At 48.5% G+C, this 20,115-nt stretch overlaps 1 protein-coding gene across 1 annotated transcript in view; it reads left to right on the top strand.

Moving 5' to 3' along the window:
- Window positions 1–20,115, top strand: part of ZFC3H1 (zinc finger C3H1-type containing) — a 134,451-nt gene that overhangs the window by 23,514 nt on the left and 90,822 nt on the right. Inside the window, exon 6 of the mRNA XM_088452529.1 lies at window positions 17,879–17,999. Coding sequence (XP_088308655.1) covers window positions 17,879–17,999 — 121 coding nt within the window. The remainder of the gene's footprint in view (window positions 1–17,878; window positions 18,000–20,115) is intronic.

Genomic DNA, 20,115 nt, shown 5'->3' with positions numbered 1-20,115 from the left:
GGCTCGCCCGTCCATGGCTATCTCCTGGGTGGCTAAAGCCATTGAGGCATGGGCCAATGCCTTGGAGGATACCTTTCCTGATGAGGCTCCGGATATCCAGAGAGCGTTAGTGGGACAGATGCGGGATGCAGCTTCCTATATTGGGGAAGCGTCTTTGGATGCCAGCCTGCTCACTTCTAGGGTGTCGGCTGCAGCGGTATCTGCTCGGCGCTCCCTGTGGCTGAGGTCCTGGAGGGCTGATGCAGATTCAAAAAAGGGTCTGGAGGCCTTGCCTTTTAATGGTGATTTACTATTTGGTCCGGATTTGGACAGAATAGTGGATACTTTGGCTAAGTCCAAGTCGGCTTTTCTCCCTTCGGCCTCTGCGCCGGCTAAAGTGAGGAGCTCTGCCTTTCGGTCCTTTCGGGTTCAGGGTAAGGCCAAGGGCCAGTCCTTCCCGAGACATTCGGCGACCAAGGCCGCACCCAAGCCCAAGAAGCAGGCATGGAGTGCTCGGCGCCCTTCTTCCAAGCAGGAGGATAAGCCTGCTGCCTGATGGGACGGGCCTCTCTCTGGGGGACCCCAGAGTGGGAGGCCGACTTCTCCAATTCGCCCAGTGTTGGCACAATACCACCACGGATGCCTGGGTTCGAGAAGTAGTCTCTCAGGGGTACGCCCTGTCTTTTCGGTTCAGGCCGCCCCACCAGTTTTTCTGTACGAGTCCTTCTCTGGACAAGACCAAAGCTGGTCAGATTCAGGTAGCTATAGAACCCTTGCTACAAGCAGGGGTCATTGTTCCCGTTCCGCAGTCTCAGCGCGGGACGGGGTACTATTCTACTCTGTTTCTGGTACAGAAACCCAATGGTTCTCATCGCCCTATCCTGAATTTGAAGTCTCTGAACAGATACCTCAGAGTTCCCAGGTTCAGGATGGAAACGTTACGTTCCATCATTCTGGCGATGGAACCCGGGGATTATATGGTCTCCCTCGATATCCAGGATGCCTATCTCCATGTGCCCATAGCACCGGCACATCAGCGGTATCTGAGGTTTGCTATCCTGAACCATCACTACCAATTTCGGGCGTTGCCTTTTGGCCTTTCCACGGCTCCGAGGGTGTTCACCAAGGTGATGGCGGTTATGGCTGCCCACCTTCGGGGTCAGGGTCTACGTCTGTTGCCGTACCTGGACGATCTTCTGCTGCTGGCGAGCTCCCCGGAGGTGCTTCTTCGACATCTCCACCTGACCATTGCTTGTCTTCAAGCACACGGGTGGTTGATAAACTGGAAGAAGTCCTCCCTGATTCCATCACAGCGGATGGTTCATTTGGGAGCCCTGCTGGATTCTCGTCAGCAGCGGATTTTCCTGACTCCAGAGAAGGTCTCCTCCCTGCAGCTGCGGATACACAGTTGCCTGAGCAGTTGCCGCCTGTCGGTCCATTCAGCTATGAGAGTTCTGGGGTCCATGGTGTCGACATTCGACATGGTGGAATTTGCCCAGTTCCATTCCCGGCCCCTGCAGGGGCTGATTCTATCGGAATGGAACGGGTTACCTCACCGGATCCGCTCTCAGATGCTGGTGTTGTCCGCGGAGGTTCGGCAGTCTTTGGCTTGGTGGCTTCAGACGGCGCATCTGGTCGAGGGGCGCCCCTTTTGGATCCCGGACTGGGTCCTACTCACGACGGATGCCAGTCTTCGGGGTTGGGGGGCAGTGACCGGCTCATTATCGCTTCAGGGTCGTTGGTCCGCGGAAGAAGCACTTCTCCCCATCAACATCCTGGAACTGCGGGCTGTGTACAGGGCCCTGCAGTCGTCCGGCCCCGCTCTTCACGGAAGGGCGGTTCAGGTGCAGTCCGACAACGCCACCACGGTGGCGTACATCAACCACCAAGGGGGAACTCGCAGTCGGGCAGCAATGTCGGAGGTGTCTCGCATTCTTGCTTGGGCGGAGTGTCACGTTCCAGCGATCTCGGCAGTCTTCATTCCCGGAGTCCTCAATTGGGAGGCGGACTTCCTCAGCCGTCACGATGTGCATCCCGGGGAATGGTCGCTTCACCCAGAGGTGTTTCAGCTACTCGTGGACAGGTGGGGGCTGCCGGAGCTGGACTTGATGGCCTCCCGTCACAATCACAAGTTGCCCGTTTACGGGTCAAGGACAAGAGACGCAGGCGCCTGTCTGGTAGACGCTCTGTCGGTGAAATGGACGTTTCACCTGGCGTATCTGTTTCCTCCGATATCCTTACTTCCTCGGGTTCTGCGGAAATTCAAGCAGGACGGCGGCACGCTCGTGCTGGTGGCTCCGGCGTGGCCCAGACGTCCTTGGTACTCCGATCTGAGGTGCCTCTCCATCGACGCTCCGTACCTTCTTCCTCAGCGTCGGGACCTGTTGTCTCAGGGGCCCTGCCTTTACCCGGATCTGGGTCGGCTGTCTTTGACGGCGTGGCTCTTGAGACAGCCGTCTTGAGGTCTAGGGGTTTCTCCAGTTCAGTGATTGGTACCATGCTTAGGGCACGCAAGCCTGCCTCCGCGCGGATTTACCACAGGGTGTGGCGCACTTATTTTCAATGGTGTGAATCCAGAAACTATGATCCGCAGGTGTTCCGGGTTTCCAGAATCTTGGAATTTCTTCAATCGGGTTTGGACCTCGGCTTACGCCTGGCCTCTCTGAAGGTTCATGTGTCTGCTTTGTCCGTGTGGTTTCAGCGACGGATTGCTACACTGCCAGATGTTTACACCTTTTTCCAAGGTGTTCTCAGGATCCAGCCTCCCTTCGTGCCTCCGGTGGCTCCGTGGGACTTGACGGTGGTACTGAGGGTCTTGCAGGGTCCTCCTTTTGAGCCGCTTGAGTCGGTGGAGCTCAAGTGGCTGACGTTTAAGACCATTTTTCTCCCGGCAATTGCTTCGGCCAGGAGGGTTTCAGAATTGGGGGCGCTTTCCTGTCGCCCTCCTTTTCTGATTTTTCACCAGGACAGGGCAGTGCTCCGCACGCGTCCTGAGTTTCTGCCCAAAGTGGTTTCAAAGTTCCACATTAATCAGGAACTTGTTGTGCCAGCTTTTCAGTCACCTGATCTTTCGGCTGGTGAGGCTTCCTTGGATGTGGTCCTGGCACTTAGAATCTATGTGGACTGGACTGCTTCAGTTAGGAAGTCGGATTCTTTGTTTGTCCTCTTCGGTTTTCACAAGAGGGGTTGGCCTGCCAACAAGCAAACGTTAGCCCGTTGGCTTCGTTCAGTTATTTGTGAGGCTTATGCGCAGGAGGGTTTACCTGTGCCAGCCTCTGTTAAGGCTCATTCCACTCGTTCTGTGGGTCCCTCTTGGGCTGCTAGACGTGGCGCCTCCGCTGTTCAGCTGTGTAAGGCGGCTACTTGGTCTTCAATTCAGACGTTTTTGAGGTTTTATGCGTTTGACACCTTCGCCTCTCAGGATGCATCCTTTGGGCGCCGGGTACTCCTTTCAGCACAGGAGCGTCCCCGCCCTTAGTTGAACTGCTTTGGGACATCCCCAAGGTCAACCCTGTGGACCCCCTATGGACCCTGAAGTAGAAAACAAGAGATATGGTAAGAACTTACCTTTGTTATCTCTGTTTCTACGAAGTCCATAGGGTCCACAGGGCGCCCGCCCTGACGCACCTGGCTTCAAATGGGCTGTGTGGCTGGTCACCGGTTTTCCGTCTCCCATTTCTGTGAGTATGGTTTCTTGTGTGTTCCAGTCTTCCTTCTCTCTGTTTAGTCTCCTCCTCCGGCCTTAGCTGCTTACCAACTGAGGTGCCTGTGGCCGGGGCGGGGTATAGAGGAGGACGGACCCAAGTGCATCCTGGGAGCAGCAAAGCTTTAACTGCGTGGTGCCCGTGGATCCAGATCCAGCTATACCCCAAGGTCAACCCTGTGGACCCTATGGACTTCGTAGAAACAGAGATAACAAAGGTAAGTTCTTACCATATCTCTTGTTTTGTGCCCACACATTGAACATCGTTTGGCCGTTTGAGGGAACCAGAAACAGGAAGATATGAACGCTATAACGATATCGTTAACGTTCATATCGTCCTGTAAATCGTACTGTGTATACGCAGCATTAGCATACGTCAATATTTTTGCTTTGCAGGGTTCTCCCTTGTTAGCGATGACCTGGGTCAACAAAGCTCTAGAATCTTGGACAGAGCGTTTGGTGTCTGGTTTACAGACAGAAGGGGATTCTACTGAAATGCTTGCTGTAGTTGACCAAATCCGGTAAGCTTCCATTTACATGGGCGATGCTGCACTGGATGTAGCTTCGCTGCAATCAAGAATAGGGTTGGGTACGGAATCCCGACTGTCAGAATACCAACAGCGGCACTCTGACAGTCAGGGTCCCGACAGATTTGTGTAAGGCTCGGTATACACTGGAGCGACAGGCGTTCTTTCCAACATTAGAACGAATGCCTGTGAACAGTGAGTGTGCGTTCACACTGGACAACTTCAATGAATGACCGAACGATCACCGTTGCATGATTAATTAACAATGCACTGCTCGCTAGCAATATCGCTAGGTTTGATGTGCAGCCCAACAAACCTGGTGGAGTGCGCAATCATGCATACACATTGAGCGATGTAGGCGATATGTCTTAATAAAATGGCATATCGGCCCGACATCGCTCCAGTGTGTGCCCAGCTTAAGTATTGTCATCCTTATCCTGACTCGTCCGTCTTGCAGCCTAACCCTCACATCCCGCAGCCTAACACTCCCCCTAGTGCCTAACCCTAACCCCAAGTATCCCCCTGACTCTAATACTTATGTCCGCAATCCGTTTGGAATTCTGACAGTCGGGATGCTGACTACATCCCCAAGAATAATCCACTCTGGCAGTTTTCAGCTGTCTTGTTCATTCTGTTTTTCCATTTTTCTTGCCTTTTGCTTTGGTTCGCTTCCTTCATGCTTTGTTAGTGCAATATACTGAGGTTGGGGGGGCGGAGCTAGTTTAGTTAACAGTTTAGTGCCCTACTCCTGTGCCAGTCCCCCTAACCCAGTCTGCAAAAAATAAACAATACATTTATTTAAGACTACTTGTCGTCATTAGCAGACCGTTTACAAAATAGGCATGTATAAAAGCTTCACTACACACATTCTATATGCAGATACGTTTCTTGAAGATTGCCTTATAATTACAGTTTTCATATAAAATTTGATATGTGAATTGGGGATAAGAGCGCTGGTAAACAGATTGCATTATTTTAACAAATATATAAAACCTTTTTTGCAAAATTGTGGGCTAAAGTGAGATCCTGGCAACAGTTGAAACTTCTGCTTTGTTTACACGCTCCAATTTTCTAGACTAAAGCGTAAAATTATTCTCTGGAAAGTCCCCAGAGCTTTTCAATTTGTGATCAGCCCATAGGTGTGAACAGAAATCGATGTTAACTGCTTCCTCTGGGCTGCTCATGGGTATACTCTGCCCAACTGTCAAGAACGTCAGTTTTTTTTTTTTTTTGTGCATGGTGTAGCTGGGCACAGTCTTTGAGGTTTGCTATGGCAGCCTATTTATTTACATTTTTATTTTTTTTTAAGATTCATTTTTATTAGCCATTCCTGAGACCTCCTGCAGCAGTGCTGGGTTTGTTTGAAACAACTTTGTGATAATCTTGATAGCTCACCAGTCGTTAGTTTCCAACACTGGACGTCTCAATCGGGACCAGGCCAGTGCCATTGTAAGCAGATGCTTAGATTATCCAAGCCCTGCTAGTCTGCAGAAGGCCCCGGACTGTACACCAGGTGCAATGGTAGGTGAGCAGCTAGTATCAGTCACCTGTTGGTCTGTTTTATCTACACATACATTACAGCCATGGCCAAAAGTTTTGACAATGACACAAGTATTGATTTTCATAAAGATTGCGGCTTCAGTGTTTTTAGACCTTTTTGTCAGATGTTACTATGGTATACTGAAGTAATGTTACAAGCATTTCATAAGTGCCAAAGGCTTTTATTAACAATTACATTAAGTTTATGCAGAGTGTCAATTTTGCAGTGTTGACCCTTCTTTTTCAAGACCCCTGCAATTTGCCCTGGCATGCTGTCAAATTCTGGGCCACTTACTGACTACTGGCTGCACATTCTTGCCTAATCAATCCTTGGAGTTTGTCAGAATTTGTGGGTTTTTGTTTGTCCATCCGCCTTTTGAGGATTGACCACATTCTCAATGGGATTTGGGAGTTTCCTGGCCATGGACCCAAAATGTCTGTTTCTACTTCAGGGTCCATAGGGGGTCCACAGGGTTGACCTTGGGGGTATAGCTGGATCTGGATCCACTGGCACCACGCAGTTAAAGCTTTTGCTGCTCCCAGGATGCACTTGGGTCCATCCTCCTCTATACCCCGCCCCCGAGCCACAGGCACCTCAGTTTTTAGTTGGTGCCCGGCTGGAGTCGGGTCACCCTGGCGCAGTGGGGCTGCATAAGCATTATTTTTTTTTAAAAGAAGATGTTTGTTTATTTTTACTCTTCAGAGCGGCAGCAGCAGACTGTCCATCTGGACGTCCACGCTGCCGCTCCAACAACCCCGCTGGCGCTGCGATGCCAGTACTGATCTGGGGATTGCAGCGGGACCCCGGAGTCAGTACTAGCAGGCCTCCGAGACCTCCCACAGACTGCTGACTGATTCGCCGGGGTCAGGTAAGTCGTGGGCAGCGCATTGCATTGCCCGCGGGGAAAATGCGGTATTTAGCTGCCGGTCTCTGGGGACAGACTGGTGGCGCTAGTTAGCGGCGGCGGGCTCCCCTTATCAGGCTTACCCTGCGTGTCCGCTAGACCACCAGGGAGTAAAGGCTGGAGCGGGAACCAGCGTCCCTGGGGTTCATTATTGGCCAGGGGAGTGTGCCTTTCCCTGACGTGCGGCTCCTCCCCTCAGCTCGGCACGCCTTCTCTTGTGTGCTGGCTTCGCTGAGCTGTTCCTCCTGCGGCCACGCCTCCTCTGAGCTCTCTGGCAGCAACGCAGATCTCCCTGGCGGTGCATGGACCGGTCCCCCTGCGTACCTCTCCCCTGCTAAAGGACAGTGTACACAGTGCTATAGCCCTCCCAGACACTGAATCTGGGAGGTTGATTGTAGCGAAAGGTGCAGTGAGTATTATCTTTCTGCATGGTATGTGACTTTTGCTAGAGCTGCCTGTCTGTGCTGATTTCTACTAACTGTCAGCTTATACCTATCCCTTTCCTTCTCCTATGGCCCGTCAGGTTTGTGGGGGAAGGGTGTTTTTCTGTGAACCTCACTTTTATAGAACAAGTATTTGTAAGGTCAGTCACATACAGTTGTGTGCTACACAGTACCATATTGTGGGCTGTTTGCGTTGCATACTTGTGAGTGCACAGGGGTTATACGCCACACCTCTTCTTTGCGATACATATTTAAAATTTATTGTGTCATGGAGATTGAGCACTCTGTGGCTCCTGTGTTGTGGTGTTTTCCTGCAGACTCTGTTCTGCAGGGGTTAATAGGGAGGATTTATCACAGGATGGTCTGTGTGGGTGGTGCCAGCTAGTGCCTGGTCCCTCTAAACCCCCTACGTCGCAGGATCCTCCTCGGGCAATGTTTTCACAGGTGCTGGCGTCAATCGCTTACCGTTTAGCGGTCCCGACTGCAGTCCCTACTAGGGCGTTGCCCCAGCATACCATCCCCCGTTCCCCGGGTATTCCGCAGTTATTGCAGTCTCCCCCCCGGGTCTCAGACTGTGGGTCCTTGGGGTTGCCTGTGTATGTTCAGTCTCTCCCAGTGACGCAGCAGTCCGTGGTGCCCTTTCAGTGGTATCCTCAGGCGATTCCTTCACCCTGGGTGGATGTACTCTCCAGCTCTGTTCAGAGTCTGGCGGCCTCATCTTCGGCTTTTTAGTCGATGTTACAAAGTGACATGCCCCCGAAGGCGTCCAAACGCCCCGTTACAGCTTCACTGGCTGCGCAGTTAAAGGACACGGACGTGTCTTCAGATGACTGAGAAGTACATGAGGACACTGACTCGGATACCATGGCCCAGGAGGTGGAGACTCCTCCATTAATGTGCCGGCATTGGGTAGTGCAGTGCGGGCCATCCTTCACATAGAGGATGATGCACCGGCTCCTAGGTCAGAGTATCCTAATTTTAAAAAGTCTAAGGTAACTTTGAATGTTTTTCCCCTGTCTGACCAATTGACGGATCATATGGCGGGGGCCTGGCAGTCGCCCAGTAAGAGATTCCAACCACAGAAACGGTTGGCATCCAATTATCCTTTTCCTGAGACTCATTGCAGGAAATGGGAAACCCCACCTGCGGTGGATTCCCATGTCACCCGCTTAATTAAAAGCACTACATTGCCAGTACCGTCTATCTCCTCTCTGAAGGATCCCACGGACAGGAAAGTGGAGACTTGTTTAAAGTATCTACTCTCTCAGGGGCAGTGGCCCGTCAGTCCATGGCTATCTCTTGGGTGGCTAAAGCCGTTGAGAGCTGGTCCAACGCATTAGAGGATACTTTTCCAGACGATGCTCCAGATATCTAGGGAGCAATAATGGGACGGATGAGAGATGCGGCTTCCTATATTGGGGAAGCATCGTTAGATGCCAGCCTGCTGACTTCTAGGGTTTCGGCTGCAGCTGTGTTTGCTCGTCGGTCCTTGTGGCTGAGGTCCTGGAGAGCAGACGCAGACTCTAAAAACGGCCTGGAGGCCTTACCTTTTAATGAGGAGTTGCTATTTGGTCCAGACTTGGATTTAGCCAGAGTATCCACTATTTTGTCCAAGTCAGCCTTCCTCCCTTCGACTTCAGCACCTGCTAAGCTGAGGACCTCTGCCTTTCGGTCCTTTCTGGTTCAGGGTAAGGCCGAAGGTCAGTCCTTCCCGAGGCAGTCGGCGACCAAGGCTGCCTCTAAGCCCAAGAAGCAGGCCTGGAGTGTTTGGCGCCCTTCTTCCAAGCAGGAAGATAAACCTTCTGCCTGATGGACTGGCCTCCCTCTGGGGGACCCCAGAGTGGGAAGCCGACTTCTTCAATTTGCCCAGTGCTGGCACAATACCACCACGGATGCATTGGTTCGAGAAGTGGTCTCCCAGGGGTACGCCCTGTCTTTTCGGGACAGACTGCCCCACCACTTTTTCTGCACAAGTCCTCCTCTGGACAAAACCAAAGATTTGCAGATTCAGGGAGGTATAGAGTCCTTGCTGAAAGCAGGGGTCATTGTTCCCGTTCCTCAGTCACAACGAGCGACGGGGTACTACTCTACTCTGTTTCTGGTGCAGAAACCAAATGGTTCTCATTGCCCTATCCTCAATTTGAAGTCTTTGAACAAATTCAGGATGGAAACATTACGTTCCATCATTCTGGCGATGGAACCTGGGGATTACATTGTCTCCCTGGATATCCAGGACGCCTACCTCCATGTTCCGATAGCACCTTCGCACCGGCGGTATCTGAGGTACGCTATCCTACAACATCACTACCAGTTTCGGGCGCTGCCCTTTGGGCCTCTCCATGGCACCAAGTGTATTCACCAAAGTGATGGCGATCATGGCCGCCCATCTTCGGAGCCAGAATGTACGGCTGCTGCAATATCTAGACTACCTCCTTTTTGCTGGCGAGCACTGCGGAGGTACTACTTCAACATCTCCACCTGACAATCGCTTGTCTGCAAGCGCATGGGTGGTTGATAATTGGAGAGAGTCCTCCCTGATTCCATCACAGCGGATGGTTCATTTGGGAGTCTTGCTAGATTCTTGTCAGCAAAGGATCTTCCTGACTCCGGAAAAGGTCTCCTCTTCCCTACAGCTACAGATACACAGGTGCCTGAGCAGTTGCCGACTGTCGGTCCATTCGGCAATGAGAGTTCTGGGGTCCATGGTGTCGGCATTCGACATGGTGGAATTTGCCCAGTTCCATTCCAGGCCCCTGCAGGGGCTGATTCTATCTGAACGGAACGGGTTACCTCCCCGGATCCGGTCTCGGATGTTGGTGTTGTCCCCGGAGGTTCGGCAGTCCTTAGCTTGGTGGCTTCAGACAGCTCATCTAGTGGAGGGGCGCCCCTTTTGGATCCCGGACTGGGTCCTGCTCACAACAGATACCAGTCTCCATGGTTGGGGGGGCAGTGACTGGCTCGTTGTCACTTCATCAACGTTGGACTGCGAAGGAAGCACTTCTCCCCATCAATTTTCTGGAACTGAGGGCCGTGTACAGGGCCCTGCAGTCGTCCGGCACCGCTCTTCAAGGAAGGGCGGTTCAAGTACAATCCGACAACGTAACCGCGGTGGCGTACATCAACCACCAGGGAGAATGCAAGCCTCCGCGGGTGGTGAACAGTGACCAGCCAGCACTCCTTTCAGCTGCGCTGGACTTCAGCCGAGGCGGTCTTACCAATTAACGTACTGGAACTCCTAGCCATTTATAAAGCCCTCACTCTGGCTCAGGATATTATTCAGGGCAAGCCTGTACAAGTACAGTCTGATAACGCCACGGCAGTGGCCTACCTCAATCACCAAGGAGGCACACCAAGTCGGTCAGCAATGGCAGAAGTGTTACGCATTCTCACATGGGCCGAACGCCATCTCCCAGCCGAAGCTCTCTGCAGTGTTCATCCCGGGGATTCTCAATTGGGAGGCGGATTTCCTCAGCTGTCACTACGTGCATGCAGGGCAGTGGTGTCTAAATCCAGAAGTTTTTCATCTCCTAGTCGACGGGCTCTACTGGACGTGGACATCATGGCCTCACGACACAATTACAAGCTGTACGGGGCCAAAACAAGGTGGTCCCCGACGCAACCTTCATGGACGCATTATCTGTGATGTGGACCTTACATTTGGCATACCTCTTTCCTACAATATCCCTACTGCCTTGAGTTCTTCGAAAGTTCAAGCAGGAAGGGGACACAGTCCTGTTGGTAGCTCGGGCCCGGCTGCCATTGATACTCCGATTTTCAAAGCCTCTCCAGAGACGTTCCTCTCCAACTTCCTCTATGACCAGACCTGTTGTCTCGGGGTCCCTGTCTACACCCGGACCTGGCCAGTCTGTCTTTAACTGCTTTGCTCTTGAGACATCTCTCCTAAGGTCTAAAGGGTTTTCTAGTTCTGTGGTCCAGACCATGTTCAGGGCGCATAAACCGGCCTCTGCCAGGATTTATCACAGAGTATGGCATACATATTTCCAGTGTTGTGCTACTAGAAACTGTGACCCTCCAGGTTTTTAGGGTTTCTAGAATCCTTGCTTTTCTTCAAGTTGGATTTGACCTGGGACTCCGCCTAGCCTCTCTGAAGGTGTACGTCTCTGCTCTATCTGGTTCCAGCGCAGAATTGCTCCTCTACCGGATGCTCACACCTTCCTGCAAGGTGTTCTACGTATACAACCTCCCTTTGTCCCTCCTGTGGCTCCGCGGGATTTGTCAGTGGTGCTCTATGCACTTCAGGCACCTCCATTCGAACCCTGGATTCAGTAGATGTGAAATGGCTCACTGTGAAGACTGTTTGTTCTGGCTTTAGCAGCTGCCCGTAGGGTATCGGATTTATGGGCGCTTTCCGGTCGCTGCCCATTTATAATCTTTCATCCGGACAGGGCTGTTCTTCGAACGTTTCCTGGCTTTCTTCCCAAGGTGGTCTCGTTTCCACCTCCCAATGAGGAAATTTTGGTTCCGACCTTTCAATCACCAGATCTCTCATCAGGTGAGGCCTCTTTGGATGTGGTCTGTGTTCTGAAGAGCTATGTGGACCGTACTAGTTCCATCAGGAATTTCTATTCCCTCTTAATCCTATATGGATTCCATAAACAAGGATGGCCATTTAACAAGCACTCTGGCCAGATGGCTTTGTATGACTGTCTCACAGGCTTACACTCAGACTGGCCTTTCTGTGCCAGCTACAGTTTCCGCTCATTCTACTTGCTCTGTGGGTCCCTCGTGGGAAGCCCGCTGTGGTGCGTCTGCCGAACTACTATGTAAGGAGATGGTGCGTGGCGGGTTGTGCACCTTGGGAGGCATTTGATGTCGGGGGTTTGGCAGAGGGGACGGAGGAGTGACGAATAGGATAGGTAGCGGGACAGAACTGGTGTAGGTGCCGAGGTGTGGCATGTAGGGTGATAGAGGGACACATGTCCCTCCATCTCCCTACATGCCACACCTCGGCACCTACACAATCTCCTTACTCTCTCCAATCTCTCGGAGACTGCCGTAGTAGTAGTATTTATTTACTTTCCACTCAGCCTCTCCCCCATTGGTCCTAGCACACAGACTACCCACACGCCCCAGGCCTCTCCCACCTACGTCACACCCTCCACTACACAGACGCCGCTAGCCAAATGGATTCTCACTGGCTGCGGTGGGTCACGTGACTGCAACCTAACCCAGAACTGCGGGTTAAATACCCGCACTCTCAGCACATTGACATACCTCCTGGAAGGCGGCTTACATAGCCGAAATGTGTTGGAGACGACACCACTCGCCTAACCACTAGTCCACCCTCATCCCCCATCAGGACGCACCAGTATCCGGAACCAGTGTCGTACATTACCAGCCCGTTCTACCTCCCTCTTGCCTGCAGCCACCCACCCTGCTCCATGCAACTCCAGACATTACCTGTGTCACGGGACACTCACTGGTCCAGGCAGCCATGAGCACCAGGAGCAATCGGCACCCCGTCCTGGACAAGCTCGAGCACACCCCCGTTTAGCACACCTCATCACCAGTGCCATTGCACACGTAGCAGAGAGAAAACACTGGTACTCTGAGAGGAAGGGCACCCACCAGCCCAGCCAACAGTACCTCAGCCAATGGCATATACCATCGGGCCCACGTGTACCTCTGACCTCACCAGCAGGCTTGTGGGGCACAACCACACACCAGGGAAGCCCACTCTCCCCCACCAAGATGCATACTGCACCACCAGAATTCCTGCAACCGAACCAGCAGCTAATGCCAGGAAGAGGTGTACCCTCAACTCACCAAAAAGTAATCTTGGCCGCATCGATCCAATACACAAGCACCTACCGGTAGGTAAGAATCCTAAGAACTGGGTTACACCACTGTGCGCGACGACGCCCACAGCAGACCTCTTTACGTATGTTACATTGATTCTTACTGCAACTTAACACATTGAGACAGCTCGCAAGACTGTAGATCAAAGGTCCAGCAGGGAAGATGTGCTGGTCCAGAACCGCACGGTATGAAGCCCCTTGAAAGAGTCCACCTACCCCCCCCCCCCCCCTTTTTGAGGCCATATCTGAGCAGCACTGTGCCTTTTCAATGAATGATTCGACCCCACATTTTGTTGCCTGTCATTCTTCACACAACATAAAATTTCACCAGCACAATCCTACATCTACCCCTCCCTCACAGGAAGGGCACACCTGACCCCCATTCTCATTTGGTAACGAACAGGACCAGGTACTCCTGTAGACGGTGCAGCACTCCCAGTCCCCTACCGCTCCCTCCGAAAACCAATCATTCCCCACATACTCTCAATCACCCCACACATACTGTCCCTCCCGGCACACCACACTGGATGAGCGCAGTTCACCACAATACCTCCATATTCAAGATGGCTAGTCTGTTCTTGCTATTGACCCTGGCCTCGGCAGTCCCATAAAACTGAGACAACATGCCGCTTGTTTTGTGGATTGGAACAGTTTGCCGCCCGCCATCACCAAATGGCAGGCTGCGCCTTAGGGGGCACTGAACGATCACGCAGAACCTGTTCTGCACATGCCCAGAAAGGGTCCTGCACAGACGCCCCACGATTTGTATGAAAACCATCGATGTTGCATGCAAATCCGAATCCGTCCCTCAGCCCCTTCTTTGTTGATCTGTGGCGTGGAGGTCCAAAGTGTTTGGACTCCATAGACCTAAAGTATGCACATCTCCATGTCCCAATCAGAGAGGGGCACCAGTCGCTCCTCAGATAGCCATAGGAAGAGCCCACTATCAGTTTAGGATGCTTCCCTCCAGTTTGGCCACAGCCCCACGAGTTTTTAGAAAACTCATGGTTGTGATGGCATCTTTGTTGCGGAAGAAGGGTATAACAGTACTCCCTACTTGGACGGTCTCCTTGTCAAGGCGGCTTTATCTTGAACGCTCTTTCAAGAAGTTCCTATTGGTGCCCTTTCAATCCATGATGGGGTTAATTTTTGACACCAGCCTTCAGAGGGTGTACCTTCTGGAAGACCAGACCTGCTCCCATTTGGGGTTTGATCAGGAAGGTCTTGTCCTTTGTATTGAAATCCAGTCCTGTTGTGCTTGAAATTCAAGGCCATCCAGTATGCTCTGTATCACTCTCAGGAATTACTGAGGGATCAGGGTACACAGACCATCTGGTCTTTCAGTTGCTCACTCTAGGTCCCTGCAGTGGTGGCTGGTCAGGGGGAATCTCTGTAAGGGTCTGTCTTGGGTCTTTGTGACCATGGATGTCAGCATCCCGGGTTTGAGAGCAGTGGCTTTACACCTCTGCCTGCAAGGTCCCTGCAGAAGTCATCCTCTTCCATAAATGTTCTGGAACCCTGGGCCATTTTATTGCCCTTGTGCTCAGTCTGTCCTGACGGGCAGGCTGGTCAGGATCCTATTAGACATTGCCATGGCATATGTCAACCATCAGGGGGGGGGGAGGCACTCTGAGTGCAAGGGCGATGGATGCTTCCCTTATTCTGACTCTGGGCAGAGACGTTTGTTCTTGTAATCTCCACTCTGTTCATCCCTTGGGCGGACAATTGGGATATGGATTTTCATAGCAGAAACCCTATCCTGCTGGCGTGTGGTCTCTTAACCTGGAGAGATTTGTACAGCTAATTCTTAAATGGGCTCTTCCAGAAGTGAACCTCCATGAAATCCTGGCACAGCTGCAAGGTTCCCTGGTTTTGTGCTTAAAAAAAAAAAAAGCAGTATGATCGCTTAGATCAGGGATGGCCAACCCGTGGCTTTCGAGCTGCATGGGGCTCTTTAAGTTTTGTGATGCGGCTCCCCCCACTGGAACAGTAGCCTCTGACCAAATAATACAAGAAGTGACTAGCATTATGGCGCTAATCCCACTAATGAAGCATTTACTATTTGTCACAAAAGATAAAATAAACAAACACTTCCCTTAATGCGATGATCTCTTTCTTGGTTCAATGGGAAGTATCAAGTTCTAAGCATATGGAAAACATTTATGTAAAACACAGCATGATAATGCAACATAGTGCAATGAAATACAGTTTAATAGACTGAAAAATTCACCATAAATTCAGCATTTACACTGATAAAAATTCCTGATGGATAAAATCATTATAACACAGGTAATGAGTGGAGATGTTATCAGAGAGTAGCGATAGTGTAGCGTATAGATGATTTAGAGTTGGAGGCTCCGGAACCTGAAGCTTGGCTATCTGTCACTGCTGTCCAGTCTTTTTTTTTTTTTTTTTTCTCTCCAACCCACAATTTAAAAGGTCCTTCTGTCACCGACCAATGCGTAATGAGCAAACGCTCTTCCTCAAGGCATGTGACAGAAGGGGATAATTGGTCTTATGTCCTGGCTGCATACCCCTTTTGTGTTAAGTTGCACATGTGCTTAACATTCACAAAATAGAAAAAAACGATAATATATCGATCAAAACAGATCCTCATACCACACAATAGTAGCACTTATCCGTATGAACGTTTCTCATTCATAGTCAAGCCAAGTCCGTCTGTGGAGAGATCTTCCTATATTGTGCTGACACCGCATTCGCTTCCTGCACCTGGAACGCATGCGTTGCATATTAATGACGTAGCTGGAATGTATTCACCCAACGTCATTCCACGTGCTTGTTAACTGGTCCATGGTTACCCGACAGCGTCTCCCATTAGAAGTACAGGATGAGAGGTGCAAAATCTCTTCCTTCCTGTCTGTGGGCCGCGTCGATGTCCTGTATGTGGACCGCAGTATTTTCGGTCTAATCCTTCTGTGGATAATGAATATGCAATGAATGTAATATACACATACTAAAATATAATATCTCTAAAAAAATAACCAGTCTATATTATGGAAATAAATACTCTAAAGAGATTTTTTTTCGATAAAAGATCCCACAGGTAAGTAAAATTAAAATGTCTGAATCAAATTCTTAATGTCTCCATTATAACGGAAGATGGTCCAAAAGTCATGGCATCTCATTTATAGTCCAAATAAAAAAGTTATCCATATTTATGTCTAAAATCACTTTTATGATGGGTTTTAAAAGTCCTAATGGGTTTTAAAACTGCATATGACCGCTTCAGAGGCCAGTGTTCCCAGTGATGCAGTGCGCGGGTGACGTCACCCGCCATGTGAGGCGTGGCCTTGACAGCTAGGCCATGCTACTTGTGGGCATTAGGAAGGTACTGAAGGTTTTTAAATGGTGTCAAATGGCTGATTTTGTGTTTTAAAAAAAAAAATTTAATAAAAAAAAATGCAAGAAAACTATAAAAAAAACTTTTTGTTTAATCTCAAATTGAATTAAACGAAAATTAAAAAGTAGGAAAAAAGGTGATTTTGGGGTACTTTGAGGGCACCCCGAAAAATGAAAAAATAAAAACACAGATGCAATATTTTTTTAATTGAAAAATACTGGTTTAATTAAATTTGGGGTGCCTAAATTAACGGAAAAGTTGATTTTGGGGTAATTTGAGGTAATTATTTATATTTTATCCCCCAAAATTTACATATTAAACTAAGCTAATTGGAAACTTCAGATTGCCTAATTAGTCATTTGGGGGTGGGGGTGGGGGGGTCCAAGGGGTTCAGCACAGTGTCCCAACATTTTAATCTTGGAAATAGAATTTAAAGATTTTCATCTGTCACCCTCGGGTAGGTGCGAATAAAAATGAGAATTCAGTCTGACTGATTCAGTGTGAGTTGCTAATTGGATTACAAAATGAATTCGCTATGCGAATTCAAAGAGAAAATGGCTATTTGTACCTAATTGGATTGACCCCAAAGTATTGTAATTTTCCCTAAAGTACATCAGCTATTACTGAGTACTCATAGTCTTCTGTAAGTCACATCTAACTAAAAAGATAAAGGATTGCAAATAATTATGACAGATTATTGAACTGATTATATAAACAACTTGTGGTCTTTTTAAATCACATTTACTCCATGTTGGTCGTCACATTTCTTTACACTCCCCTGCTTTTTTAATATTTTGCACTTGTCTGTGTAACAAATCATTTTTAACATAGATCAATAAAGATTTATATTTTAAAAAGCTCTTCCTAAGTGCACTGTCAGAAGTATACTACTTTCTTTTCTTCTCCTGATTAATACAGTATTTTTTAAATTTAGGAGTTCTCCTTCACCATAAACTAAATTCTGTTTTTAACACCATGAAAAAGCTATTTCATACTGAATACAAGGCCACAATTAGGTTTCATATGACATCATTTGTCAATATAGTGATATTTAAATGTAACACAATTTCAGGGCTCTCAAGTCATCCATAGTGCCTATATTAAAATAAAGATATAGTGGTATACTGAATTATAACACTCCAAATATTAAATCAATTACAATGGAATTATCCTTTTTAATTGGGATTTTCAAAAGAGCAGAGCACTAGCTTGACTCTGGCAGGAAAAACATATTGGATGACCACTGCTTAAGTATTTTTTCTTAAATCATAAACCTTTAAATAACCTTAATCATTTAATCTTTGCATTAACTTCTTTTAAATGCTAGCCTTTTAAAGTGAAAGTGTACACTAGTTACCATGAATCATGGTTTTCTGATAAAATCAAGTAGTTTCACAATCCTTTAGTTCCTTTAAAAGGATTTTTTCTATATCGAGCAGTAAATTAACCACAATTGTCTATTTTAACGGGAAAAAACTATCCCAGCACTACTTTTAACTTAATAAAATTAATGGAAAAAGGTTTTGTATTGTTTCCATGTTTTTTGTTTCTAATTTACATTTTATTCATTTATTTGGACAAACAACTTTTTTTGTTTTCCAGTCTTTTGACGCAGATCAAAAACGATCTGATAAGCATAGTTTGGAAAGTTCTGGAACTATCTACCAGTATGATAACTATGAAGAGGTGGCGATGGACACGGACAGTGAAACAAATTCTCCAGGTAAATTTTTATTTCTGAACAAGACTCTCACAGCATTACAGAAGATGCAAAACAATGGGGAATCAGCAACCTCCCCTCTTGGAACTCTACTTCTCGATAACCTCTTTAATGGAGATTCATTGGTTTGACTCTGCTAATGCGAGGAGATGGATTAAGGTCTGCCTGTTCCTTCTGTAGTCCCTCACAGCTGCCTCAACTATGAGGTTTAACTTATGTTATGCAGTCCTTCCTCACTGCTGACTGTGAGGAGTGACTGAATTCCACCCTGTGCCCTTGACTCTTAAGGTGCATATCCACTTACCGACAATGAAGGACTGAACGATATAGTTGGCCTGCATGTTCAGGTGATGATAGATGTTGAAATGACTAGCGGGAGCGCACATCGCTGGTAGTTTCCGACATTTTAGTGCACTGTTGTTATCTTTCAATCGCTCATTTTAATCGTGTAGTGGGATATGTGCCATTAGTCTTATGATTCTCATGATTATCTGTTCATAAGAGAAGGTGACATGGCCTAGTGTGTCCTTGATTTTCCTCCTCATCCTGGGTATTTGGCTTTTGGTGTTTGTTAAAGCAGCAGACTTTGCCATGTTGCTTGATATTGCCGCTACCATTGAAGGGGTTGCTGTTCCTCTGATCCAGGTTTTATAGACCATGCACTTCACTGAGAAGGTTAAGTGACTTTGAATCCTCCAATTCTATCACTTGATAAGCTACTTCCTCTTTATTTCTTGTGGTAAGCTGGTAGCAGCCTTTCCAGGCATGAATAGTAGCGTCTAATTTGAGGTATAGACCTGACTGATATAGTGGCTGTCTGAGCGACCGATTTGGTAAGCATACATCTTAACAATCAGCCGCTTGATATGTCTGGCTAGACATCACAACTGGGCGGGCAATTAAATTTGCCTGTCCAGTTGTAATGTCATTGTAGCTGGTTCCTATGGCCAGCATAACAGATCAGACGTTTGTACACATGCAGATCTGCACAATATATCTTTTAGATACATCATATCATGCAGTGTGTAACCCTCCAGGGCACATCAATTACCTGCAGTGGCTATGCTTCCATAGGGGTTTTTTTTTTCTCTTGGGTCTGTCATTCCTTCTGGTAGACAGGATGCATTGGCTAAAGAAGCACAATATGTTGACCTAGGTCATAACAAAGCCACTCACTCACACAGACTATCACTGTCCTATCCAGTATTCTTGGATTGATGGTTTGAATCCGGGGATTTCAACTTCATTCCATTACCCAAGATACATTAAGATTGACGAGAAACTTTTTTTTTTTTTATGATTAGAAAAAGTCTTTGCCTGCTACTTGCTGTATCCATCCTGTTAAATTAAACTATTGCCTTATGGAACGAAGATTATATTAAGAAGGATGTTTTAGGGCACAGGTTCTCAAACTCTGTATTCAGGACCCCAAACAGTGCATGTTTTCTAGGTCTCCTCACAGAATCATAACAGGTGGAGCTAATTATTTCACTTCTGATTCTGTGAGGAGACCTGGAAACATGCACTGTTTGGGGTCCTGAGGACCGAGTTTGAGAATCACTGTTTTAGTGCACTGCTTCCTCTCGTTTGCTTTAAGGGATTAGATTTTGCTGTACTTTTAAAATATTTTCTTAAATCTAAAAACTATATTGATTTGTGTATTTTCTCCTTCATTCACTAAGGACACTGCAGTTCAAGACACTGGGTATAGACCAATGGTTGAGTTGAGCCTGGCACTTTATTCTAAAAGTGTGACTGGCTCCTCCCCCTCTATTCCCCATCAGTCACGATTTTAGAAATGTAGCAGAGAGAGAGCCGGTGCACATTAGGCTGTCTCCAGCCTTCCTTTTTTATTTTATTTTTACTTCATGAGGACAGGCAGACTGCTTATTGTGGCAGTCTGTCTCCTACGAGGGAACTGCTGGGAAGGAGCACCACCACGGCTACTGCAACCTGTGTCCGGTGACCCTGAGGGGTGGCTGGCCCTACACTGCGAGTCATCGGACTCAGTGAGGACTCGCCACAGCTGAAGGAGGCTTGTCTGGGCTTTCCTAGTCTGCCCCTCCCAGCCCAGCATCCTAGCCGCAGCAGTATTGTAAGTATGACCACCACTCCTGAT

This window comes from Taudactylus pleione, unplaced genomic scaffold (assembly GCF_031769625.1).
Source record: "Taudactylus pleione unplaced genomic scaffold, aTauple2 ptg000038l, whole genome shotgun sequence".
NCBI lineage: Eukaryota > Metazoa > Chordata > Amphibia > Anura > Myobatrachidae > Taudactylus > Taudactylus pleione.
The sequence above is the reverse complement of the archived record's forward strand: the minus strand, read 5'-3'. Positions and strand labels throughout refer to the sequence as shown.